The sequence below is a fragment of the Saimiri boliviensis genome, chromosome 1, assembly GCF_048565385.1.
Source record: "Saimiri boliviensis isolate mSaiBol1 chromosome 1, mSaiBol1.pri, whole genome shotgun sequence".
Taxonomy (NCBI): domain Eukaryota; kingdom Metazoa; phylum Chordata; class Mammalia; order Primates; family Cebidae; genus Saimiri; species Saimiri boliviensis.
The window spans coordinates 144,859,402-144,886,122 of NC_133449.1; the positions used below are offsets into that span (position 1 = coordinate 144,859,402).

The 26,721-nt window shown below is 40.5% G+C and overlaps 1 protein-coding gene across 2 annotated transcripts in view; it reads left to right on the top strand.

The window, feature by feature from the left end:
- Positions 1-22,123, top strand: part of AP1G1 (adaptor related protein complex 1 subunit gamma 1) — an 80,162-nt gene extending 58,039 nt beyond the window's left edge. Inside the window, exons 14-23 of one of the 2 annotated variants that reach the window (XM_003939948.3) lie at positions 1,848-1,970; positions 2,197-2,286; positions 3,466-3,593; positions 5,513-5,617; positions 6,292-6,433; positions 6,631-6,757; positions 13,794-13,901; positions 14,032-14,192; positions 18,872-18,970; positions 20,825-22,123. In XM_003939948.3, the coding sequence (XP_003939997.1) occupies positions 1,848-1,970; positions 2,197-2,286; positions 3,466-3,593; positions 5,513-5,617; positions 6,292-6,433; positions 6,631-6,757; positions 13,794-13,901; positions 14,032-14,192; positions 18,872-18,970; positions 20,825-20,926 (1,185 nt within the window). In that variant the 3' untranslated portion in view covers positions 20,927-22,123. The remainder of the gene's footprint in view (positions 1-1,847; positions 1,971-2,196; positions 2,287-3,465; positions 3,594-5,512; positions 5,618-6,291; positions 6,434-6,630; positions 6,758-13,793; positions 13,902-14,031; positions 14,193-18,871; positions 18,971-20,824) is intronic. The other variant, XM_074405868.1, reaches the window with a different exon arrangement.
- Positions 22,124-26,721: the final 4,598 nt, after the last annotated feature.

The following is a 26,721-nucleotide window of genomic DNA, read 5'->3' on the forward strand; positions in this document are numbered from 1 at the left end:
TCAGGACATATTTTCCTAGTTTACCGGAGGCTCAGAAGAAGGGAGAAATTAGCACTCCTGAAGGAAAGTGTTCAAAGAATTGAGAATCTTCTTTTTAATGTCCCTGATTTTATTTCTCCAACTTACTTGTGTTCATGATCATGTGATTTGTTTTCTTTAGCCTTTTATGTGCTGGGTTACACTGATACTTGCTGAACCAACCTTACATACCTGGAATACATGGTCAGCGTGTTGTTATTCTTTTTATATATTGTTGGATTTGATTTGGTAATATTTTGTTGAGTATTTTTATGTCTACATTTATGAGAGAGATTGGCCTATAGTTTCGCAATGTTGTTTTTGACCTACGTGTTATTTAGAAGTATGTTTTTTTTTTTTTTTTTTTTTTGAGACGGAGTTTCACTCTTGTTACCCAGGCTGGAGTGCAATGGCGCGATCTCGGCTCACCGCAACCTCCGCCTCCTGGGCTCAGGCAATTCTCCTGCCTCAGCCTCCTGAGTAGCTGGGATTACAGGCACGCGCCACCATGCCCAGCTAATTTTTTGTATTTTTAGTAGAGACGGGGTTTCACCATGTTGACCAGGACGGTCTCGATCTCTTGACCTTGTGATCCACCCGCCTCGGCCTCCCAAAGTGCTGGGATTACAGGCTTGAGCCACCGCGCCCGGCCGGAAGTATGTTCTCTTAATCTCCACATAGTTTTGGATTTTTTTACAACTGTGTTTGTGTTACAGATTTCTAGTTTAATTCTGTGTGCTCTAAGAACATACTTTTATGATTTATGTTCTCTGAAATTTATTAAGATATCTTTTGTGACCCAGAATGTGGTCTTTTCTTGGTTCATTGTAAGTTTGAGAAAGATGTGTATTCTGCTTTTGAATGAAGTAGTCTTGTACATGTCCATTAGATCACACTGATGCTTTCTTTTATTTAAAGCACTCTGCTTTAGTGTAAGATGTAAATAAGCTATACCACAAATTATCAGTTTTTTAGCTTCTCACCTTTCCTTTTGACCATTTTCTTGAAATTCTTCCTCTGTATTTGTGTTTCTTAATAGAAGTGAGCCTCCTGATCACCTTTTTTTTTTCTTCTTTCTAAAATATACACGGTTAGGCCTGGTCTCAGTCTTGTAAATTAGATCTTTTATTCTGTTCAGGAGTGGTAGATTGACCAAGGTTGGCTGGTAAAGTTTTAAATCTTTACATCATTACTATTATTGGTAGTGATGGAGTCTTGCCATGTGGCCCAGGCTCATGGCAAACTCCTGGCCTTAAGCAGTTCTCTTGCTTTGGCCTCCCAAAGTGCTGGGGTTAGAGATATGAGCCACTGTGCTCAGCCTTAACTTTTACTTTGGACAAAGAAATAAATTTTTAAAAACAAAATTAAATTTAAAAGTTTAATATATTTAAGTAAGCCTTTGAAATTTGAGCTGTTACGAACCTGGGAATTGGAACCAAATTTATCTTTGAGGGTGTTTTGCAGTATTCTTCTTTTAAAAATAACAATTATGACTGGGCCCCGTGGATCACCTGAGGTCAGGAGTTCAAGATCAGCCTGGCCAACATTGTGAAATCCCTTCTCTACTAAAAGTAAAAAATTGCCTGGGCGTGGGGACGTGCCCCTGTAGTCCCAGCTACTTGGGAAGCTGAGGCATGAGGATCACTTGAACCTGGGAGGTGGAGGTTACAGTTGCAGTGAGCCAAGATTGCGCTACTGCATTCCAGCCTGGGTGACACAGTGATACTCTGTCTCGAAAAAAGAAAAAAAACCTCACAGTAATAATAGCTAACACTTGTTATCATCATTACTGTGTGTTTCTCAGGGTAATTGTCTGCATTTCCTTTTAGGCAGGAAGTTATGTTCGTGATGATGCAGTCCCCAATTTAATTCAGTTAATAACTAATAGTGTGGAGATGCATGCCTATACTGTCCAGCGCCTGTACAAAGCAATTCTTGGTGATTATTCTCAAGTAAGTACTTCATTTAGCTTTCTATTTTAGGGGGTAATTTTACCCCCAATTTTTCTGGTGTGTCTTTTTTTTTTTTCATCCATCTCCCTCCCCTTTGGTATGTCTTTATTTTTGACGCTCTAGATATGTACAGGTTTGATCTTTATTTTGAGATGACCTATGATTTACATTAAATGTCTCTGGAAAAATTGAAGTCCTTGACAAATGTTAACTTTTCTTTTGACAGCAACCTTTGGTACAAGTGGCTGCGTGGTGTATAGGTGAATATGGTGATCTTCTCGTATCTGGCCAGTGTGAAGAGGAAGAGCCTATTCAGGTACACCTTGTCATTTTTGGTTAAGTGGGGGAAGACAGTGGTTTTGGTTATAGTTGAGTAGTGTTTAATGGGGAGTTGAGGTTGATTCTTGAAAACGTTTTAGGCCAGGTGTGGTGGCTCATGCCTGTAATCCTAGCACTTTGGGAGGCTGAGATGGGAGCGTTGCTTGAGCCCAGGAGTTTGAGACCATTTTGGGCAACATGGTAAAACTCTGTCTCTACAAAAAAAACACAAATATAAGCTGAGTATGGTGGCATCTGCTTGTAGTCCGAGCTACTCAGGAGTGAGACCCTGTCTCTAAAAAAAAAAAAAATACTTAACTTTTTAAAGAAGCAAAGTAGAATTATATTGGAGAACCTGCCATTTTTCAAGATGGAACTTATTGAACCATTGTGAGGTTTATTTTTTTCTTTTTCTTTCTTTCTTTCTTTCTTTCTTTTTTTTTTTTAGAAACAGAGTCTCACTCTGACACCCAAGCTGGAGTGCAGTGGCAAGATCACAACTCACTGTAGCCTTGGTCTCCTGGGCTCAAGCGATTTTCCTACCTCAGCTCCTGAGTAGCAGGGACTATAGGCATGCACCACCATGCCTAATTTATTCTACTTTTCGTAGAGACAGAGTGTTTCACCATATTGCCCCAGCTGGTTTTGAACCCCTGTAGTCAAGCAGTCTGCCTCCCTTGGCCTCTCAAAGTGTTGGGATGATTAACAAGCATGCGCTACTGTGTGCCAGCCCCACTGTGAGATTTTAAAACCACTTTAGGCCCTAATCCCTGTCCTCGTGGACTGAATTATTTCTCTTACCCTCTGGCTGATAAGAAGAAATGAGAAACATATCCATGTTCTTATTTGTACATTAAAGGACTGGCTTTAAAAGGGAAAGTTGTGGCAACAACACTTGAACTCTGTATGTTTTTCTTTTCTTCTTCTGTTTCTGTCACTTGAAGCTATAATACTGCCTCTCAGCCCCAGTGGTCATTTTTCTCTTTTTACCTCCCTCCCACCTGTTCTGGTTGATAGAACAGCTTGGACAGTTACCCTTGCAAAGCACAAGTTGGGTTAGAGGATTTTGTAATGGTAGAAGTGGCTTTCTGGCCACATCCCCTGACTTGATAACTGATTTAGATGCATAATCATGCTATTCATTCTTCATGGTCTTCTTTTTCCTGCTTCTCCTCAGGTAACAGAGGATGAAGTGTTGGATATTTTAGAAAGTGTCCTAATCTCTAATATGTCCACCTCTGTGACACGAGGTTATGCCCTCACTGCCATTATGAAGCTTTCTACTCGATTCACTTGTACTGTAAAGTGAGTATTAAAGAAACATAGGGTGAACAGTTTGTTTTGTAATTTTTAAAAACTTGTTATGGAAAATTTCAAGCATAGACAAAAGTAGAGAAAATAATAACACGGATTTGCATTTACTTATTTCCCTACAATCACAGTGATCAATTCATGGTTAATTTTTTTTTTTTTTTTTTTTTTGAGACAGAGTTTCGCTCTTGTTACCCAGGCTGGAGTGCAATGGCGCAATCTCGGCTCACCGCAACCTCTGCCTCCTGGGTTCAGGCAGTTCTCCTGCCTCAGCCTCCTGAGTAGCTGGGATTACAGGCATGTGCCACCATGCCCAGCTAATTTTTTGTATTTTTAGTAGAGACGGGGTTTCACCAAGTTGACCGGGATGGTCTCGATCTCTTGACCTTGTGATCCACCCGCCTCAGCCTCCCAGAGTACTGGGATTACAGGCTTGAGCCACCGCACCCAGCCTTAAAATATGTTTTTTTATAGAGAAAGTGTTTCGTTTGTTGCCCAGGCTAGTCTTGAACTCCTGGGCTCAAGCTATCCTCCTGCTCTGGCCTCCCAAAGTGTAGGGATTATAGATGTGAACCACTGCACCTGGCCTAAAAGTTACCGTTTTAGAATGAGATTTCTAATACTTTTTTTTTTTTAAGTTGAGAATCTAGTTTCCCACACAAGGGTTTTGGTTTATTTGTATTTTATATCTTATTTTACTTTGTTTTGTTTTATGACAGAGTCTTGCTCTGTTGTCCAGGCTGGAGTTTAGTGGCTGCTCACTGCAACTTCCGCCTCCCAGGTTCAAGCAATTTTCCTGCCTCAGCCTCCCGAGTATTTGGGATTATAGGCTCGTGCCACCACACTGCCTAATTTTTGTATTTTTAATAGGAATGGTGTTTTACCATGTTGGCTAGACTTGTCTCAAACTCCTGATCGCATGATCTGGCTAAGGTTTTGGTTTAATATATTTTGAATGTCTTAATAGGAATAAAATCATGAATGTTTTGGTGATTAAATCTTTTAATTCTCCTCTTTTCTATTTTGAATGAGTAGATTCTTGGGTTAGTTTCCCACCCAAGCGTATTTAAGGCAAACTTAGTTTATAATAGTCTTTCTGCTTCACTTTTAAATGTGACGTCTTAGGAAAAATGATATTGAATTACTTTTAAAATTGTGACTGGAAGAATTTGGGGTCAACATTTTGATGCTATGGCCCCCCCCGCCTTTTTTTTTTTTTTTTTTTTTTTCCGAGACGGAGTTTCGCTCTTGTTACCCAGGTTGGAGTGCAATGGCGTGATCTCGGCTCGGCGCGATCTCGGCTCACCGCAACCTCCGCCTCCTGGGTTCAAGCAATTCTCCTGCCTCAGCCTCCTGAGTAGCTGGGATTACAGGCACGTGCCACCATGCCCAGCTAATTTTTTGTATTTTTAGTAGAGACGGGGTTTCACCATGATGACCAGGATGGTCTCGATCTTTCGACCTCATGATCCACCCGCCTCAGCCTCCCAAAGTGCTGGGATTACAGGCTTGAGCCACCGCGCTCGGCGATGCTATGGCCCTTTTATAGGAGATTAAAAATTATTTTAAAATAAGAGTGAACAATACAGATTTCTTCCGTGGCAAAGTAATAGTTGATACTTCTGTCTGGCAAATTTTAGTAGTGGCATATATATGTATTTTTTCTGCACTATGATTGCTGCAAAATGGGAGTGGCATATTTAACAGACAAAAATCTGGAGTTACAATGACAGTAGTATGTGAAATGTCAGATAAATGGATGAAGATAAAGTATTTTGTTTTTGGAAAATTATATGAATTAGAAAAAAATGAGTCAGTATTTTAAGCAGAAAACTGGCTTATTAAACTTTCTCTCTATTTATTTGTAAATTTTCTTTTGGGTATTTGATATTGTTTGTCATTTTATCTTATAGCCGAATTAAGAAAGTGGTTTCTATCTATGGAAGCAGCATTGATGTGGAACTCCAGCAGAGGGCAGTAGAATATAATGCACTTTTCAAGAAATACGACCACATGAGGTGAGCGAAAGAAACTAAGAAATGTGTCTATCTCTTGGCATCCTGAATAAATTGTCATGGTAATCCATAAAGAAGATTCATTCCTTGAGCTTTGTTGATTGGTCTTCATATCCCTATTAATTCTAATTGCTTGGCTGCTTCTGTTTTGTCCATCTTCTATTCTTTCTAGTCTCTAAAGAAATAAGTTGACTCTCTTCTTTCATTCTGCCTCCAACTCTTACCACTTTTTTTGGTATGGAAAGTTTGCTTTATTTTCTATTTTATTTAGTTAAGAAGTGGGAGTTGTATTTTTTTCAAGACAAGTAATTTCATTCAGATTCCATTATTGTTATATTTTGGTGTTTGTCCTCTTTGTTTCCTTCTATTAGGTGGTATCTTTTTGACTGTTAGTACCTATAGGTTTACCTTTCTTTCATCTCAGTCTCTCTACCAGTGAAATATATGCTTTGAGATTTAGGTGGACAGTCGGTGTATTCAAGATTTTTTTGCCTGCCCTTAATCCAGCCAGGAATTTAGATCATGTATTCTTATAATCTACCTTCTATTTTAGTGTATATGTTGGTTGGGAGGGGAGATGGATCTCCATGTTTGGGCTCAACATAGTTAATGGTGATTATTTTGGGTAGGGAATCTAGGTTAACTGCCTAGAATTTAACCACTTCAGATTCTTCTAGGTCTGCCCTACTTGAGAGAATGCCTGTCATGGAAAAAGTGACCACAAATGGCCCTACTGAGATTGTGCAGACAAATGGAGAGACAGAACCAGCTCCACTGGAGACCAAACCGCCACCCTCTGGGCCGCAGCCCACCAGCCAGGTAGCCAGCCTTTCACTTGCTCATCTGGGGCATCTTATGATTTTACAGTCTCTTATAGCTTGTCTCTTAGCTAAGTCCCTTTAATGTTCTTGGATTGGTTGATGATTTCCTTCCTTATTTTTACATATTGAAAGAGCTTTGCATTAGGTGTAAACTAGACAAATAATGATGAATTGAGCTGTTGTTACCTTGTTTAGGCCAATGATTTATTGGATTTGTTGGGAGGAAATGACATAACACCTGTTATTCCAACTGCACCTACAAGCAAACCATCTTCTGCTGGTGGAGAACTTCTTGATTTGCTGGGAGACATCAACCTTACAGGTGAGGCCAGTCTGGAGCTATTTAATGTCTGAGAAAAGATAGGAGGCCTTGGGGCAAAACTAAACTGAATCCAGACTTTTCAGCATGTGAATCCTTTGAAGACAGGAGAGGCTACATGAGCAGCAAGAATAAAATCTTCACAATATCTGGATTATAAGCTGTCATGCTAATGCTCTAAAGATAATTTATAGGGATTTCTTAAAGGCTGACGTTTAATTTTGGGAGAATAAATTATTCACAGTGTTTTAAGATAGAAACTACTTACTCTTTCAGACTCAAAAAGTATATCCCACATCACCTTTACTTTAATTAGTGTCCCTAGATATGACTTCTTGGTTCCTTTCCACTCATGGTTAGTTTTCAATAGCTGTGGCCATTTGTGGAGAGATGTTAACCTACTCCCTACCTTTTATCTTCCTTCCCTTCTACACTCTGTGTAATTAAAGCAACTGAAGGAACAGTTCCTCATAATATTCAAACATTTCATTTGGGGATATTTTTTTCTTCTGTTCGTATATACCAATCATTTGTTTTTTTTTTTTGAGACGGAGTTTCGCCCTTGTTACCAAGGCTGGAGTGCAATGGCGCGATCTCGGCTCACTGCAACCTCTGCCTCCTGGGCTCAGGCAATTCTCCTGCCTCAGCCTCCTGAGTAGCTGGGATTACAGGCACGTGCCACCATGCCCAGCTAATTTTTTGCACTTTTAGTAGAGACGGGGTTTCACCATGTTGACCAGGATGGTCTCGATCTCTTGACCTTGTGATCCACCCGCCTCGGCCTCCCAAAGTGCTGGGATTACAGGCTTGAGCCACCGCGCCCGGCTATACCAATTATTTGTAATTGACAATGTCAGCAATATGATAAACCCGAGTCCAATACAATTTTTCTTTTCCTTTTTGTTTGAGACGAAGTCTCACTCTGTCACCCAGGCAGGAGTGCAGTGACGCAATCTTGGCTCAGTACGACCTCCGCTGCCTGGGTTCAGGTGATTCTCTTGCCTCAGCCTCCCAAGAAGCTGGGATTACAGGTGCCTGCCACCGTGTCTGGCTAGTTTTTATACACTTTTAGTAGAGATGGGGTTGTACCATCTTGGCCATGCTGATCTTGAACTCCTGATCTGCCTCGACCTCTGAAAGTGCTGAGATTATAGGTGTGGGCCACCACGCCTGGCCTACAACTTCTAATTACAGTGTCAAGTATAGCTGAAATGTTAAAATGTCGTCTTTTTTTATTTTTGCGTTAGTCTTACTCTGTTGCCCAGGCTGGAGTGCAGTGGCATGATCTCAGCTAACTTCACTCTCTGCCTCCCAGATTCAAGCGAGTCTCCTGCCTTGGCCTCCTAAGTAGCTGGAATTACATGGGCATGCTGCCACACCTGGCTAATATTTTGTATTTTTAGTAGAGATGGGGTTTTGCCATCTTTAAAAAGATAATGTAGAGTTAAAGCATACATGACCTTGAGTAAAAAAATAGACATAGGGTAAGAAATTAGATGGTCAGCTAAGCTCGTTCCCACAGGCTGATTTTTTTTTTCTCCTAATACAGAACAGCCACAGAGTATAGGATTTATGTCTGTGCCTTAACAAAATTTCAAAATGTTACTTGTCCTGTACTTTTGAATTATGTACAAATGGTCAATTTGAAATCTTTAAATGCCAAAGCTATACTGGATGACTGGCAAGAAAAAGCAACCCCATAGTTAAACCATAGTATATACTTCACCTAACATGTTAGTATTTCCATGTTAGCATATAGTCTTCATAATCATAATTTTAGATGACTAATACTTTATCAACAAATTTGCACTATTGTTTACTCAGTTTCTTAGTATTGGGTATTTTGAGTTGGCTTTTTTGTTTGGTTTTTTTTTTGAAATGGAGTCTTGTTCTGTTGCCCAGGCTGGAGTGTAGTGGCATGATCTCGTCTCATGGCAGCCTCTATCTCCCGGGTTCCAAGTGATTCTCCTACCTCAGCCTCCTGAGTAGCTGGGATTACAGGTGTGTGCCACCACACCTGGCTAATTTTTGTATTTTTTTAAGTAGAAGTAGAGTTTCACCATGTTGGGCAGGCTGATGTTGAACTCCTGACCTCAAGTGATCTGCTCACCTTGGCTTCCCAAAGTGCTAGGATTATGGGCATGAGCTACCATCCCTGGCCAGTATGGGGTATTTTTGTTTCTAGATTTTTCTTACCTAGTGGCTTCAACAAATATTAAATCAATTTGTTCTTATTTTAGATTAATTTCTTAGACTAAGTTACTTAGTCTTTCTGAATGTGGTTAAAATTAGGATAATTAATACTTACTCCATAGGGTATTTGTGAGGCCCATTGACCTATTGAGTACATGACACATAGTAGGCACTTGGTAAATATTATTTACCTTTTCCTCAATTTATGTGTTTCTCTGTCATAGGCATTATATATATATTACTGTTTTTAAAAGTCCTAGTGGGTGAAAATTTGGTCCTATTTTATTTCAGTATTATTTTTAGAATTTTATATTCCCTTCTGCCAGGCTTGGCCAGCAGGGAGGGGCCCTATTGTTTTTTGATCACAGGGAATGTTTAATATTTATCCACATATCTGTATTATAGAAGGATTTCCTTTCTGAACATTCTTGTATCCTTTAACTCATTTATTGTGGAGTCTTGTCTTTCGTTCTTTTTTGTTTTCCTAGTATTGTATGTTAAAGTAAAATGATAAAATGTTAAAAAGTCTAGGTTTTCTTTCTTTATTCATAATGTGTTTTGAAGATGTTTTTCCATTTTTTACATTAATTTTCAAAATTTTGAATTCTAAATTTTTTAATTTTATCGTTAAGTTTTACCCTATTATGTCGAAAATTAAGTCAGTAGAAATTCAGAAATAGATTTAGCCTGTGATTTTTTTTTTTTTTTTTTTTTTGAGACGGAGTTTCATTCTTGTTACCCAGGCTGGAGTGCAATGGCGCGATCTCAGCTCACCACAACCTCCGCCTCCTGGGTTCAAGCAATTCTCCTGCCTCAGCCTCCAGAGTGGCTGGGATTATAGGCACACGCAACCATGCCCAGCTAATTTTTTGTATTTTTAGTAGAGACGGGGTTTCACCATGTTGACCAGGATGGTCTTGATCTCTTGACCTCGTGATCTACCCACCTCAGCCTCCCAAAGTGCTGGGATTACAGGCTTGAGCCACCGCGCCCGGCTAGCCTGTGATTTTAAAGGGTTTGGAGCAGTAAGTTTCTGTTATTCCCCTAAACTACCTTGCAATACTTTTACAGGATTAAAAAAAAAGGTAAAATTTGAGGGAGTTGGGGACCTATATGCTGCCTGTGTAAGTTGAGTAGCTTCTGATTTTCCATGAGACCACATTTCTAAAATTGTTTTAAAAATGGGAATTGGGGGAAATTTTCTCAATTAGATTTTTTAGACTAGGAGAACTATATGAATGTTTCTTTGTCTACTTCATTGGTAATCTGCTGGACTACACAAATGGTGTTTGCATTTATTTTAGCTTCTTGTGCTTTGCTTAGCCTCTGTATTTCTGCTTTCTTTGCTAATTTTTAGTGTGTTGTTACTTTTTTATTTTTTAACAGAGTCTCGCTCTGTCACCCAGGCTGGAGTTCAGTGGTGTGTTCTTGGCTTACTGCAACCTGAGCCTCCTGGGTTCAAGTGATTTTTCTGCCTTAGCCTCCTGAGTAGCTGGGACTATAGGCGCATGCTACCACACCCAGCTAAATTTTGTATTTTTAGTAGAGACCGGGTTTCGCCATGTTGGTCAGGCCAGTCTCTAACTCCTGACCTCAGGTAATCCACCTGCCTTGGCCTCCCAAAGTGCTGGGATTACAGGCATGAGCCACCACACCTGCCTGCCATTTACTTTTCTAGTTTTGTTTAGTATCTTTTTTCTCTTCACTTTTGCTGTCATATTCTTTAAAAAAATTAAAAAAAGATATTCTAGACTTCCTTTATTTCATTGTGTTGATTCTTTTTTAAATGGCATATTTTCAGTTAATTTCGTAAGTAGTTTGAAGTATATTTAAGTATAAAATACAATTTTTTTTTTTTAAATGGAGTTTTGCTCGTTACCCAGGCCGCAGTGCAATGGCACAATCTTGGCTTATTGTAACTTCCGCCTCCCAGGTTCAAGCGATTCTCCTGCCTCAGCTTCCTGAATAGCTGGGATTACAGGCATGCACCACCACACATGGCTAATGTTGTATTTTTAGTAGAGATGTGGTTTCTCCTTGTGGTCAGGCTGGTCTTGAACTCTGGACTTCAGTGATCCTCCCGCCTTGGCCTCCCAGAGTGCTGGGATTACAGGCGTGAGCCACTGCACCCAGCCTAAAATACATTCTTTTAATTTTGCTGAATTTTCTTATTATTTTTCTTAGAATACTGATTTCCCTCTTATTCTATGAATTATATCCTGTTGTATGATTGTCAAATTGTTCTTGTCTGGAAAGATTAAATAAAAATGGTAATCTGTTTCTTTTTCCCACCCTATTTTGTACCACCCCTTGCAGGATGTTGTGTGTGTGTGTGTGTGTGTGAAAATTTTGTTTTACAGCATTTAAAATATAAAATTTTTTTTTATTTTGAGATGGAGTCTTATTCTGTTGCCCAGGCTGTAGTGCAGTGGTAAGATCTCAGCTCACTGCACCCTCCACCTCCTAGGTTCAAAGGATTCTCCTGCCTCAGTCTCCTAAATAGCTGGGATTACAGGCACACGCCACCATGCCCAGCTAATTTTTGTATTCTTAGTAGAGACGGGGTTTCACCATGTTGGCCAGGCTGGTCTCAAACTCCTGACCTCAGGTGATCTGCCTGCCTTGGCTTCCCAAAGTACTGGGATTACAGGCATGAGCCACTGTGCCTAGCCAACATCTACAAAATTTAATGAATGTTTTGATCTACCTAGTTTGTAAAATAAAATATGAAGAGGGTTGATGTCCTCTGTGTATTTCCCTCTTATCCCATTTCTTTTTTATTCCAGAGGCAACTACTGTCTGTCCTAAAGTGATTTTTAACATTGTTGTTTGCCATTCCTGTGCATTTCTTGATACAGTATTTAGTATTGTTTTGCCAGTTTTTACCTTTTTGGACATGATATTCAACTTAATTTTTTTTGCTAAATATTTTAATTGTGAGAATGAATTATGAAATATCCATGTTAAGTGTATTTCTAGTTAATTCACTTTTTACTGTTGTACATGTGTAGTATTTTAGTTTTTCAACATATCACAGTTTACTTATTCATTATCAAGATGGCAGACATTTTGGTTGTTTCCAGTATTTCACCATTAGAAGTATTCCTGCTATGAATGCTTTTGGATGTATCTCCCAGTATACACATGCAAAGATTAATTAAAAGCATCTCTAAGAAGGGTAATGGTTCTCAACTGAGGAAGATTTTGCCTTCCAGAGGTTGGCAGTGTCTGAAGATATTTCTGGTTGTCACAACTGGTAGGATACTGCCATATAATGCATAAAAGCCCAGGGATGCTGCTTAATATCCTGCAATAAACAAGGCAGCCCCCTACAACAAAGAATTAGGAAGCCTAAAAACTATTGCTTTCAAGATTGAGAAACCTCAGTTTAAGGATATACTGATGTTCAACCCAACTGTTGCCAGAATACGCTCTAGATTGGTTGTACCTAGTTTATATTCCTACAGTGGAGCTTAAAAGTTCCTGTTGTTCCATGTTCTTGCCAACATCTGGAATTATCAGACATTGAAATTTTCATCATTCTGATAGACATGAAGTAGTATACTGCTATAATTTTAAATTCCAGTTCTATCATTACTGGTAAAATTGAGCATCTTTTTATAAGATTCCCTTTTCATTCAGGTTTTCTCTTCTTTGACTTGCTTGTTTATATATCTTGACTTTTTTTTTTTTTTTTTTTTTTGAGATGGAGTTTCACTCTTGTTACCCAGGCTGGAGTGCAATGGCGCGATCTTGGCTCACCGCAACCTCCGCCTCCTGGGTTCAGGCAATTCTCCTGCCTCAGCCTCCTGAGTAGCTGGGATTACAGGCGTGCGCCACCATGCCCAGCTAATTTTTTGTATTTTTAGTAGAGACGGGTTTTCACCATGTTGACCAGTATGGTCTCGATCTCTTGACCTCGTGATCCACCCGCCTCGGCCTCCCAAAGTGCTGGGATTACAGGCGTGAGCCACCGCGCCCGGCTATATCTTGACATTAAGTTGGGTTAGCTGTTTCTTATCGATTTATAGATGACAGTTATCATTTGGATACTTTTCTATTCATTACTGTATAGCAAACATTTTCTCCTGTCTGTCGGTTCTCTTTACTTTTTTTTTTTTTTTGGTTGGTCTCTCTCTGTCTCCCAGACTGGAGTACATACAATGAGGCAATCACAGCTCATTGTAGCCTCAACTTTCTAGGCTTCGGTGATCCTCCCACCACAGTCTCTCAAGTAGCTGGGACTACAGGCAAATGCCACCATGCCTGGCTATTTTTTTTTTTTTTTTTAAATTATAGAGACAGGATCTTGCCACGTTTTGCTCAGGCTATACTTTCTCTTACAATATTTTTTAATGAACAGAAGTTGCTTTTTTTTTTTTTTTTGAGACGGAGTTTCGCTCTTATTACCCAGGCTGGAGTGCAATGGCGCGATCTCGGCTCACCGCAACCTCCGCCTCCTGGTCTCAGGCAATTCTCCTGCCTCAGCCTCCTAAGTAGCTGGGATTACAGGCATGCGCCACCATGCCCAGCTAGTTTTATTGTATTTTTAGTAGAGACGGGGTTTCACCATGTTGACCAGGATGGTCTCGATCTTTCGACCTCGTGATCCACCCGCCTCGGCCTCCCAAAGTGCTGGGATTACAGGCTTGAGCCACCGCGCCCGGCCAGAAGTTGCTTATTTTAAAGTACTTGAATGTTTAGTTGTTTCTCTTTGTGGTCTGTGCTTTTTGCATCTTGTTAAGGAATCTTCTTAACCTGAGATCAGAGTAATTTTCCCTATAATTTCTTAATAAACCTTGTCATGCTGTCTAAGGTTGACTTTCCATTGGAATATTTCCTTTAGGTGCTCCAGCTGCTGCTCCTGCCCCTGCCTCAGTCCCACAGATATCCCAGCCTCCTTTCTTGTTGGATGGGCTTTCATCACAGCCTCTCTTCAATGATATTGCTGCAGGTACGATGACTGTTATCATCATTACATGGAGCACTGAATCATAGAGGTGGTTATTATTGAGAAAAAGAAGTAATAATTCTGCAAACATTAGGCTGACTGCAATAAGACTCACCTTCCTGTACTTTCTCAGGCATTCCCTCCATCACAGCATACAGTAAGAATGGCTTGAAGATAGAATTCACCTTTGAACGGTCAAATACCAACCCCAGTGTAACAGTGATAACGATACAGGCCTCCAACAGCACAGAGCTAGATATGACGGACTTTGTTTTCCAAGCTGCAGTACCAAAGGTACTACAATGTCTTCTTTACCTTTTTCCTTTGATTAAAGATTGACTGATTTTTTTTTTCTTCATGTGTTTGGTAAAGGATATGTTTTAATGTTTAGGATTAAATTTGCAGATTTAACTCTAACAATAATGTAACTGGCGGTTATTGAAGCATATCATTTTTAGTGAATAATTTTTACTAGGTTACAAGTATTCTGATGGTTAGTATTGTAGGATAAAGAAAATTCTAATAGAGCGAGGTGATCAGTTAATATTCTGGGCATTGAGGATAGGTTAGGCTTTAGTAATACAGTTTAAAGACAAAAACACAAAATCTGGCATAGTATTAAAGTAGGTTGAGAAACTTTGTCTATTTTGTATTATCTTCTAGTCACCAGATCAGAATTGAAATTTTTTGTCTTTTGGTATATTAAGTGAGAGAAACATTCCTCCCTCATTAACATCCAATTTATTTTAGATATGGTAACTGTTTTCGTTAAAGAAGTTTTAGTTTATACCAGATTTTAGTTAAAGGATATTTATGTTTGTTTTTGAATAATGAACAGTCTTGAGGCTGGGTGCAGTGGCTCACGACTGTAATTCCACAAATTTGGGAGGCTGAGGCAGGCAGATCACTTGAGGTCAGGAGTTCAAGAACTTGGCCAATGTGGTACTCTACTGAAAGTACAAAAAAAATTAGCCGGGTGTGGTGGCGGGTGCCTGTAATCCCAACTACCCGGGAGGCCGAAGCAGGAGAATCGCTTAAATCCAAGAGGCTGAGGATGCATTGAGCTGCAATTATGCCACTGCACTCCAGCCTGGGTGGCAGTGAGACTCCGTTTCAAAAAATAGTAAATAAAACTTCTGAATAAAGAAAAGTTTAGAATGAGGAATGGGTAGTTTCTCTGAAAAAGATGAGATAGTAAGTATTAGGTTGCTATCTGGTTTTTATTGCCACTCACTTCTCTTATGGTACAGAAATAGCTGTAGATGACGTGCAAATGAATGAACATAGTTTGTTCCAATAAAATGTTATTTGTAAAATCAGATGTTGGGCCATTCTTGGCCAATGGGCCATAGTTTTCCAACCACTGATTTAGACTAAGCTAACCTAATCTTAGCAGTGGCTTGTGAAATATGGCATTTAGACATTCAGACAACACATTTTTGGAAATTGAGTATGTTTTCTTTATTTGTGGGTACTGCTGACTTTACAGTCTTTTTAAAATTTTTTCTTCATCCTCTTGACTCTCATGCAACCTTTGCTTACACTTTGTAGGAGCCAGAATAATTTAGATGTTTGAGAAGCAGTTGGCTGGACACTGTGGCTCACACCTGTAATTCCAGTAATTTGGGAGGCCAAGGCTGGTGGATCGCTTGAGCTCAGGAGTTTGAGAGTAGCCTGGGCAATATGGTGAAACCCCATTCTACCAAAAATACAAAAAATTAGCCAGACACAATTGTATGTGCCTGTGATTCCAGCTATTCAGGAGGCTGAGGTGGTGGAATCGCTTGAGCCCTGGAGGTGGAGGTTGCAGTGAGCAAGATCATGCCACTGCACTCTAGACTGGGTGATAGAATGAGGCCCTGTCCTGAAAAAAAGAAAAATAAAAAAGGGAGCTGTAGTGTCAAGTGGTAAAAGACCACTAATGAACTCTAGAGCTATTCTGTTTGGATTTCAATACTGGTTGCATGATATGAAGAAAGTTACTTAGTATCTATGCGTCAGTATGTTCATTTGCAAAGAGGGATGATGATAATGATAGCTACTTCCTAAGTTTGCTTAAAGGAATAAGTAAATTTTTTGAATTAGGCACTGTTTGAAGCACTTTTCATCTGTTCAATGCTCAGTATGTTTAGTTTCTGCAACTTAGGTTTTATACTTGTTACTCTAGGCTGCTGCTCTAGTGACTTAGCACCTCTGCTATTAAAGACCTTGTTTTTGGTGGTGTACTGTACAGTGCAGCATGATGATGTATTTTCAACTTTAAAATGTCATATTTTATAGGTTCTACATATTATTTTTGTGTTTTAATGTTTCTGGAATTGGGGTACATTTTATTTTACTCTTTTTTTTTTTTTTTTTTTTTTTGAGACGGAGTTTCGCTCTTGTTACCCAGGCTGGAGTGCAATGGCACGATCTCGGCTCACCGCAAGCTCCGCCTCCTGGGTTCAGGCAATTCTCCTGCCTCAGCCCCCTGAGTAGCTGGGATTACAGGCACGAGCCACCATGCCCAGCTAATGTTTTGTATTTTTAGTAGGGACGGTGTTTCACCGTGTTGACCAGGATGGTCTCGATCTCTCGACCTCGTGATCCGCCCGCCTCAGCCTCCCAAAGTGCTGGGATTACAGGCTTGAGCCACCGCGCCCGGCTATTTTACTTATTTTTTTTAAGACAGAGTTTTGCTTTTGTTGCCCAGGCTGGAGTGCAATGGTGTGATATCAATTCACTGCAACCTCTGTCTCCTGGGTTCAAGCGATTCTCCTGCCACTGCCTCCTGAGTAGATGGGATTACAGGCATGTGCCACCACGCCTGGCTAATTTTGCGTTTTTAGTAGAGATTGGGTTTCTCCATGTTGGTCAGGCTGGTCTTGAACTCCTGACCTCAGGTGATTCGCCCACCTTGGCCTCCCAGAGTGCTGGGATTACAGGTGTGAGCCACCGAGCCCTGTGGGGTAAATTTTAAAACTGATGTCTTGTCATAGTCTAATAGGCTGCATGTTTTCTATCTCAGTGGTCCATAAGATAATGGTGTGAATTACAATTGATGGTATCTTAACATTTAATGAAATATAGTAGTAATGAATAATATTTTAGCTTAACATAATTTAATGTGGCAGTAGAATTATGGATAAAACTACACACACACACACACACACACGTGTTTTCTTTTTTCTTTTTTATGGATAAAACAACCCCCCCCCCCACACACACACACGTTTTCTTTTTTGAGATGGAGTCTCACTCTGTTGCCCAGGCTGGAGTGCAGTGGTGTGATCTTGGCTCACTGCAACCTCTGCCTCCTGAGTTAAAGCAAATCTCTTGCCTCAGCCTCCTGAGTAGCTAGGATTACAGGCATACGTCCCCACTCTTGGCTAATTTTTTGTATTTTTAGTAGAGATGAGATTTCACCATGTTGGCGAGACTAGTCTAGAACTGATCTCAGTTGATCTGCCTGCCTCAGCCTCCCAAAGTGCTAGGATTATCATGCCCAGACCCCTAGTGTAATATATCTGTGCACTGAAAGAGAATCTCGCTCTTGTAACTTTTGGCCCTAGAAAAGACTAGTGTATTTCTCTCACTCTTAAATATTTTAGAAGTCTAATCTACTTTTAGCAAAGATTTCCAAAATCTAGTTTATAGAATAGTTACATAATACAGTATGGTTTACCTAGCTTGCTCTTTTTTTTTTTTTTTTTTTTTTTTGAGATGGAGTTTCGCTCTTGTTACCCAGGCTGGAGTGCAATGGCGCGATCTCGGCTCACCGCAACCTCCGCCTCCTGGGTTCAGGCAATTCTCCTGTCTCAGCCTCCTGAGTAGCTGGGATTACAGGCACGCGCCACCATGCCCAGCCAATTTTTTGTATTTTTAGTAGAGACGGGGTTCCACCATGTTGACCAGGATGGTCTCGAACTCTTGACCTCGTGATCCACCCGCCTCGGCCTCCCAAAGTGCTGGGATTACAGGCTTGAGCCACCGCGCCTGGCCATAAGCTTGCTCTTTTATAGCACTTTCATCTCTTTTTTCTATAAACAAGCAAATAAACCCTACCAGTATTCAACAAATTATGGTGTTTGGCTTATCTAGGTCTTTTGCTGTATAGGCTGGTTCTGGATGTCTTTCTTTTACCTCTTTGTCATGTGGAGAGAAGGCCTTGAGACATTCTAGATTATGTAGGCTTTAAAAAACAAAAGTTCAAGTCTCTGGGCCCTAGTCGTCCAGTCACACAAAAAAGCATAGAAGCTTATAGTTGGTGACCAGTATGTTGTTTTGCTATTTTTGGAAGGCTTTTCTTTTGGGCTGTTTTTTTTTTTTTTTTTTTCTTTTTTCTTTTTTGAGACGGAATTTCGCTCTTGTTACCCAGGCTGGAGTGCAATGGTGCGATCTCGGCTCACCGCAACCTCCGCCTCCTGGGTTCAGGCAATTCTCCTGCCTCAGCCTCCTGAGTAGCTGGAATTACAGGCACGCACCACCATGCCCAGCTAATTTTTGTATTTTTAGTAGAGAAGGAGTTTCACTATGTTGGCCAGGATGGTCTCGATCTCTTGACCTCGCGATCCACCCGCCTCGGCCTCCCAAAGTGCTGGGATTATAGGCATGAGCCACTGCACCCAGCCTTGGGCTGTTTTTTAAATCAAGCACCTATATTTTACTTGTGTAGTTGATCAGTTACTATTAAATGAAGTTGCCAGAACAAGAATTGGTCAGCTTTTGAAAAGAAGTAGGCTAAAATTCCTTCTGCCAGAGAGTGTGGTTTATTGGTGGTTGTCATCATCCAAGAACTAAACGGTGGGTTTTTATAAATACCACACAAGTGAGTCAGCTCACGTGCTATGAATTCCTGATGTTAGAAAACAAGTAGTAGGCAAAACTTAGTAGTGAAATATTACTTGACATCTGGATGTCTAAATATTTTTTGATATCTCTGATCTAGCATTACGTGTTTCTTTTTCTGAAGAGTGCCCTTTGTTCCCCCCTAGACATTCCAGCTGCAGCTTTTGTCTCCTAGCAGCAGCATTGTCCCAGCATTTAACACGGGGACCATCACACAAGTCATTAAAGTTCTGAACCCTCAGAAGGTGAGTAGCACATTTTTAGCAAATATCTGAGCTGAGGTGTAAGCATATTTCCTGAAATAAATTTCTGCTTTGTTTCTTTAGATTTTTCTGACTTGTAGTTAGAGATCAATGAAAATGCCTGGTCTTTCTTGATCTTTTGTAAATAGCAAATGGACCTCAGAGACATCAGGTGGTTTAGTGGCATCTTATTAAAATGCAGCTTCAAAAAAATCTAGATTAAAGGTCAGTTTTGGGGGACAGGGGAGAAGCTTAGACATTTTAATTTATATACAAGTTGAAATCTGAGGTAAGAGCATTTGTTGAAACCAAATATCTATATTTACTGCTGCAATTATTAAGTATGAATAGCAAAAGTGGAGGCATTTTAAATAAAGCATCCAAATGAAAAATAGCCTTAGAAACTGAAATTAAGCAATATTTTTATTGTATCTTAAAAAAAACAAAACTTGCCTTAATGGTAATCAGTTGGTTTTCAAAGAGTTTTAGAAAATGGTTCAGAGCATTTCTTTAACAAAGCACTACCAGTTGCTCATAAATACCAGTATGCTTTCTTCCTCTTGTAACACTTGCCTTTCCTCTGCTATTCACTATATTTTGAGCATCTGCCTCTATAATACAAGCACAAATTCCTTTGACCATCTCATAGAGAGCAAAAAATTTCTTAGTGCATTTGTATTTGAAATCTGCCACATCAAATGAAAGTTACCTAATTGAGTTCTCTTAAAACTACTGCTGTTACCTGTGAGTTAACTCATTTTTAGCAAATTTTATGCCTTAGGAACAAAAGTTTATATTCACATTTACTGTAGGTTTTTCAGACAGAGCAACAGTATATCTGAATGTAGAGCATACGATGAGTATACGTTCACCTCATTTTGTAAGAGATTTCAGGGGCCCGGCGCGGTGGCTCAAGCCTGTAATCCCAGCACTTTGGGAGGCCAAGGCGGGTGGATCATGAAGTCAAGAGATCAAGACCATCCTGGTCACCATGGTGAAACCCCGTCTCTACTAAAAATACAATAAAACTAGCTGGGCATGGTGGCGCGTGCCTGTAATCCCAGCTACTCAGGAGGCTGAGACAGGAGAATTGCCTGAACCCAGGAGGCAGAGGTTGCGGTGAGCCGAGATAGTGCCGTTGCACTCCAGCCTGGGTAATAAGAGCGAAACTCCGTCTCAAAAAAAAAAAAAAAAAAGAGAGAGAGAGACTTCAATACAAGATTTGAATCTTTTTGAAAAGGACTCAGCAAATGTTACTAGGAAAATGCTCCATGGTATGGTGGCTCATACCTGTAATCCCAGCAGTTTGGGAGGTCGAGGCAGGTGGATCATGAGGTCAGGAGTTCAAGACCAGCCTGGTCAACATGGTGAAACCCCATCTCTACTAAAAATGCAAAAATCAGCCGGGTGTGGTGGCGGGTGCCTGTAATCCCAGCTACTCAGGAAGCTGAGGCAGCAGACTCGCTTGAAGCCGGAGGCAGAGGTTGCAGTGAGCCGAGATCGTGTCACGGCACTCCAGCCTGGGCAATAAGAGCAAAACTATGTCAAAAAAAAAAAAAAAGAAAGAGAAAGAAAAGAAAATGCTCCCAAAGGGTTCTGTCCTTTTAATGCAGTTCAAGGATTAAAGCCAACCATGTGTTCTGGAGATGCGCTTTCTCTACTTGGGGCCATGACGTTGTTAGCTTCTCGGCTGAAGCCTAGAGTACTGGGTGTTTTTTGTTGTTGTTTGCCAATGTGTCATAGTTTTGCTTTAAAGTAAGTTTTGACCTCTAAGATTAAAAGTCTTATTTGTGAACTGGACAGATTCTGGAGATTTTATTTCAATATATAATTTGCATTTCTGTTTTCCTCTTACAGCAACAGCTGCGAATGCGGATCAAGCTCACATATAATCACAAGGGCTCAGCAATGCAAGATCTAGCAGAAGTGAACAACTTTCCCCCTCAGTCCTGGCAATGAGGGTTTGGCACCATTTTCATTCTTATCCCACTCAATCAAAGGAACTCTGGGAAGGAGGTTGTGATTGCTGGCAAGTCCCCCCCAACTGTACCACGGGCATCAGGAGCTGAAGAGAACTGCTGAGGAGGATTTTCCTAAAGTTACTGCTGACCTTGAAGCATTGTTAAAGATTAATGTCCTCTCCTCCATTGTTGAGGCTGGCTGCTTCTGGAGGCTACTTTGCACTCTTCCTCTTCTCCTTTTTCCGCACTTCTCCACCCCTCCCACATTTACAGCCAGAATCAACATTCCCTGGGCCCCTGAGGAAATAAGCAGCTGGTCTAGAGGAGAGGACTGCAATCCATGGCGAAAAAACACTCACTTTGTCTCTGCAGCAAAGAGTTGCCCCTTCTTTCTACTGTTGTTTCTCTGTGGACTGGGCAAGGTGGGGTATTTATTCCTCACTAGCTGGGTTACCATCTTCAGGCGCTTTTCACATCTGGCATTCGGAATGGAAATGTAACAATGGACATTAGGGAGCCCTGCCTTTTTCTACTGGTTCCCCCAATGTTTGAAAGAGGCATTAGGCTCCTGGTAGCCTTTTCTGTGCATTGCTGTATACACACAGACAAACACATGTATGTATGTTTGTTATCAAAAGCTGGTCAGACCTTGTGAGTTTATTTGTAAACACTGGACAGATGGAGTTAAAAAGAGCTTTTGTTGAGATTTGGCACGAAGGATATGGTGCTCTATTTGTAATAGAAACTTCCAAGGCTCTTCCACCTCCCCTTTCTCTCCATTCTTTAATTGTAGTCATGAATGATCTCCATGATTTTCAAAATTGATTCCCCTTAAAGTGCAAAATGGTCACCTTCTAAAAGATATATTCATAGTTATTAATGACCCCATTCCCACTACAAATTTTAAAGTGCTCCTAAGCCCATAACTTGCCTGTTTGAAATACGGTAATGGGTGGAAAGAGGAGTTCACCAGTGGTCAGACTCTGTATCAAAAGTACCTTTGCCCTTAAGAAGAGGGAGTATCAAACTCATCTTGGAGCATATTGGAGTCATCTTATCTATTACTCCAAACCTCCCTTTTTATTTCCTGAGCCTGGCTTGGACCTTGGCATTCCATTTGAATTCCTTCTAACTGGAACATTTGTGTTGTATCTGTAACACTGGCACTGAAATAAAGACCACACGGTTAAAGAAATCTTTCCTATATTGTACTTTATGGTGTTGGAGTGAAGCCTTGTAGCTTCCTTGCCCCCGTTCAGAGGAAGTCTTAGGGACACCACAGGGTAGGAACAGCTTTTCCTCAGTCTGAGAAATTGGTCTTTCTTAAGAGACAAATCTCATGAGTATCCACATCAAAGACTTTAGCTTTTTAAACTAGTGAGAGTGCCAAGTGCTTTTTAGAAAAGACCCATGTGTTATCGAACTTTGAAATTGAGTTGCTGGAGCGAAGTAGAGGTGACTCTGTGGTACATGTTGAATGTACTATGTATGTTCAAGTAGTCAGGCGCCATATCTTATATACTGAAGGAGAAAAAAAGTGAGGCCTACCTTGCTCTTACAATGTTTGTTATTGTTACTGTATTGAATAATACAGTATAATGACTACTATGGCTTCAATCTTAAACCTGGAAACAAATATCCATTTTTTCCCCTTCATTTCACCAAGCCTTTACTTAAAATCTTCAGTGTCTTGTCAAATCTAGCTCTGTATCAGATGCTGGACTATTCCTAACATTTGACAGACTGGAGTTGAACTAAAGGCTCCACAGGGGAAAGTTTCTGGTCTTACTAGTATGTATGAGCAAGATCTGCTAAAACTTACTCCACTGGGTAAATGGTTAATCGAGTCAAGAACAGGATATTATCTCCTGCATAGTTTTCAGTAACGTAAGTGTGAACTAGTGCATATTTCAGACAACTGCTCTGCCTGTGCAGTGAAAAATAGCCTTTAAGGGTGTCTTTGCAGACTGATTTCATTGGATGGATACTTAATGCTGTGAAACATGATAGGATTAACATAATGTTGATGGATTTCTTGAATAGAATTTGTCTTAACATTCCTCTTTGTGTAGAGGCTTTATTTTCTCGCTTATATTTGTAGCTAACCAGCTCAGGTTTTTTAATTTGAACTGGGTTGAATCTCTGAGGAAATCTGTTCAAGACCGTGCTATAAGACAGTGTCAGATAATGGAACTGGGAAGGGTCTACTCTGCTGACAGCATTTCCTTGGGTGATCATAGTTTCAAGGTAGAGTTTCTAGGAGTAAAGTATCATGGCCTTAACACAAAGGGTGCTGCGTAGAATATGAATTGATTTCAGAATTGGAACATAAGCACCATACTGAAGGACTAGCAGCCAAAAAACTGCCTAGGATACTGATGGTTGTGAAGACTGTTTCAAATGATTGGATCTTTGAAAGCTTCAGTGTGCCTTAGTTTCTAGGATCAGAATTAGTTTTCCTCTCACTTGGCCTTGCAGCTAAAAGGAGACATTTTTCAATTTCTGTGAATACTTGCACATTTCAGTAATTCCTTTCCCGAGTATAACCACTCAAGAGGGAGCAAATTTGGATGGATTTACAACTTCAGAGGCATTGTGAGGAAAAAGCAATTTCCAAGGCTGTTTTGCTAACCCTGGGGTGATAAGCAGTAAGCCCTCACACACTTATGTGGACACTTTGACATGCACTTGTACCTCATTATTTCCCTCTTCAAGAGTCAATTTTATTTTAGTCTCTGCCCCATCCCGGCGAATCCTAAAGGAGAATTAATACATCTAAGTAATCTCAAAAAACTGTAGGAAGGGTGTTCTCCCCGAGAAGCTTCTCTTACAGTGCTTTGGTGCTGTTACCTTGAGGTAGTTTGGACAGTCATGGAAGTTTTAGGCTCTGTATAGTGATCAACTGTTTATTTCAAGGTCTTTCTCATTTAAAGAAACATTCCTCAGTGTAACATTTGGGAGGGGATTATTTTCCTCTTGCTAGTTTAAAGGTGTGATTCGTACTCCTTGTTTGTCCCATTCATATATGAAAATAGACTTTTAACTGTCAGACACTAATGGTTTATATAACATGCTTCCCCCACTCTGCCGCCCTTTTTTTTTTTAATGTCCTAGAAGAGATTGGAAGTTAGGGAGTACTGCTTTTGAGGTTCAACTTCATTATCTTCTGCATTGGAAAATATTTGGGTCATGAGAACTAGGGGAAAGGAGTTTGAATGTGTATATATTTTTTCCAGAGACTGTATTTTAACCACTGTGTCCTAAACTGAGAAAGCTAGAGAGGAAAAAGTGGGTGTTCACGAACTTTGTGGTTGGGAGAGTGGTTTTACATGTCTGTGTATTCATGACTGGGAGTGGGGAGGATCATTGAAGAGAGAATTGCACAGGAAGTCCTGAAGTTTAAAACACTTTTGACCAGCTTTGGCTTGGGAGAGTGGGGCTGCTTGTAGAACTGGAAGTGAATAAATTTTCCAAGCAATAGCAGTGAGTGGGTCCCATCGACAGGGTTCCAGAACCTGGAACACTTTAACAGAAGGAAATGCTGAAGCAGCTTGCACAGTTGCTTTACAAACTTCCAAGAGGCTGATTCTGGCTTCAAGATGGAACATTGGAGTTGGTTTTTTGTTTTTGTTTTTGTTTTTTCCTCAAAGAACCTACGGCTGTGCTTTGTGTGTTTTGTTTTCATTTTTTATTTGGAAGCCCTATGGGAAGGAGCTTCTGAACTCTTTGCTTTATGAACTCCCACTGTGTTCCTCTAAAGTCCCTTTTCTTTCATAGTGTTCTAAGTTACATTTTCATTATGCCCATCACATCTTCTTTACTGTAAAAATATTAAAAAGCTGTTTCTAAGTGGGACAGCTAATGAAGCTCTAATTATTGCAGACATATTTTTGAGATGTAAAAAAGAATTTAAAATTAAATGATAAGTCTTAGAGGCGAGTGAGGAATAAAATGGATGTAAACATTTACATGGGATGCATTAGAATTCTGCTGTGTGTATTGTCTTTTGGTTGAAACAAATTATGAACAGTGACTAATAATAAAAAGTCAATACTCAATGATTTAAAATTTGCTTCCTTGCTTCTTACAAGTGAATTAGAAGACTTAGATGAATTCTTATTCTGGAGGTTGAGCTAAACTTACCCATTAGTATTCCTTTTACACATAAGTCTCACCAAGAGAGGACTTTGAACAACTTAAAAACTTGCGGACAGGCATGGTGGCTCATGCCTGTAATCCCAGCACTTTGAGAGACCCAGATGGGTGAATCACAAGGTCAAAAGATAGAAACCATCCTGGCCAACATAGTGAAACCTTGTCTCTACTAAAAATAGAAAAATTAGCTGGGCGTGGCACACGCCTGTAGTCCCAGCCACTTGGGAGGGCAGGAAAATCGCGTAAGCCTGGGAGGTGGAGGTTGCAGTGAGCCGAGATCACGCCACTGCACTCTGACCTGATGTCAGAGATTCCGTCTCAAAAAAAAATAAAAATAGGCCGGGCGTGGTGGCTCATGCCTTTAAGCCCAGCACTTTGGGAGGCCGAGGCGGGCGGATCATGAGGTTGAGAGATAGAGACCATCTTGGCCAACATGGTGAAACCCCGTCTCTACTAAAAAATACAAAAATTAGCTGGGCGTGGTGGTGAACACCTGTAGTCCCAGCTACTTAGGAGGCCGAGGCAGGAGTATTGCTTGAACCCGGGAGGCGGAGGTGAGCCAAGCTCGCGCCACTGCAATCCAGCCTGGTGCCTGGCAACAAAGCAAGACTCTGTCTCAAAAAATAAAAAAAAATAAAAAACAACTTGTGTTGGCCAGGCATGGTGGTGCATGCCTGTAATTCCAGCTACTCTGGAGGCTGAGGCAGGAGAATCGCTTGAACCTGGGACGTGGAGGTTGTGGTGAGCCAAGATGAGCGAAACTCCATCTAAGAACAACAACAACAAAAAACCACCTTGTATTATAGACAGTGAAAAAGTCTTTTTTTTTTTTTTTTGAGACGGAGTTTCGCTCTTGTTACCCAGGCTGGAGTGCAATGGCGCGATCTTGGCTCACCACAACCTCCGCCTCCTGGGTTCAGGCAATTCTCCTGCCTCAGCCTCCTGAGTAGCTGGGATTACAGGCACGCACCACCATGCCCAGCTACTTTTTTGTATTTTTAGTAGAGACGGGGTTTCACCATGTTGACCAGGATGGTCTCGATCTTTCAACCTCGTGATCCACCCGCCTCGGCCTCCCAAAGTGCTGGGATTACAGGCTTGAGCCACCGCGCCCGGCGACAGTGAAAAAGTCTTAAGTGCAATTGGACATTTTAACTATAACATGATTAAATTGATGCTTAGTCTTCTACAGCGGTGAATTCTCAAGGCAGAGAAATTAAGGTGAAATGTAAATTATTAAGAATGGTTATGGGTTTTATTTATAAGCTGCTTTTTGTGAATTATTCAAGTGTATCTGTGACTGGGCAGAGGAAGGCTTGACCAGTCAGAATAAGTTATATTTCATGGTCTATTTTATATGAACTGTGTATTTTATATATATAAATTTTTATAGAGATGTGGTCTTGCTATGTTGCCTAGGCTGGTCTTGAACTTTTAGCCTCAAGCAGTCCCAAAGTCCCAAACTTTTCGCCTCAGCCTCCCAAAGTGCTGGCATTATAGGCATGAGCCACTGCACCTGGCTTGTGAACTTGTTTTATGTTTTTTGTTTTTGTTTTTGTTTTTAGATAGTCTCCCTGTGTCATCCAGCTGCAGTGTAGTGGTGTGTTCACTGATCACTGAAGCCTTGACCTCCTGGGT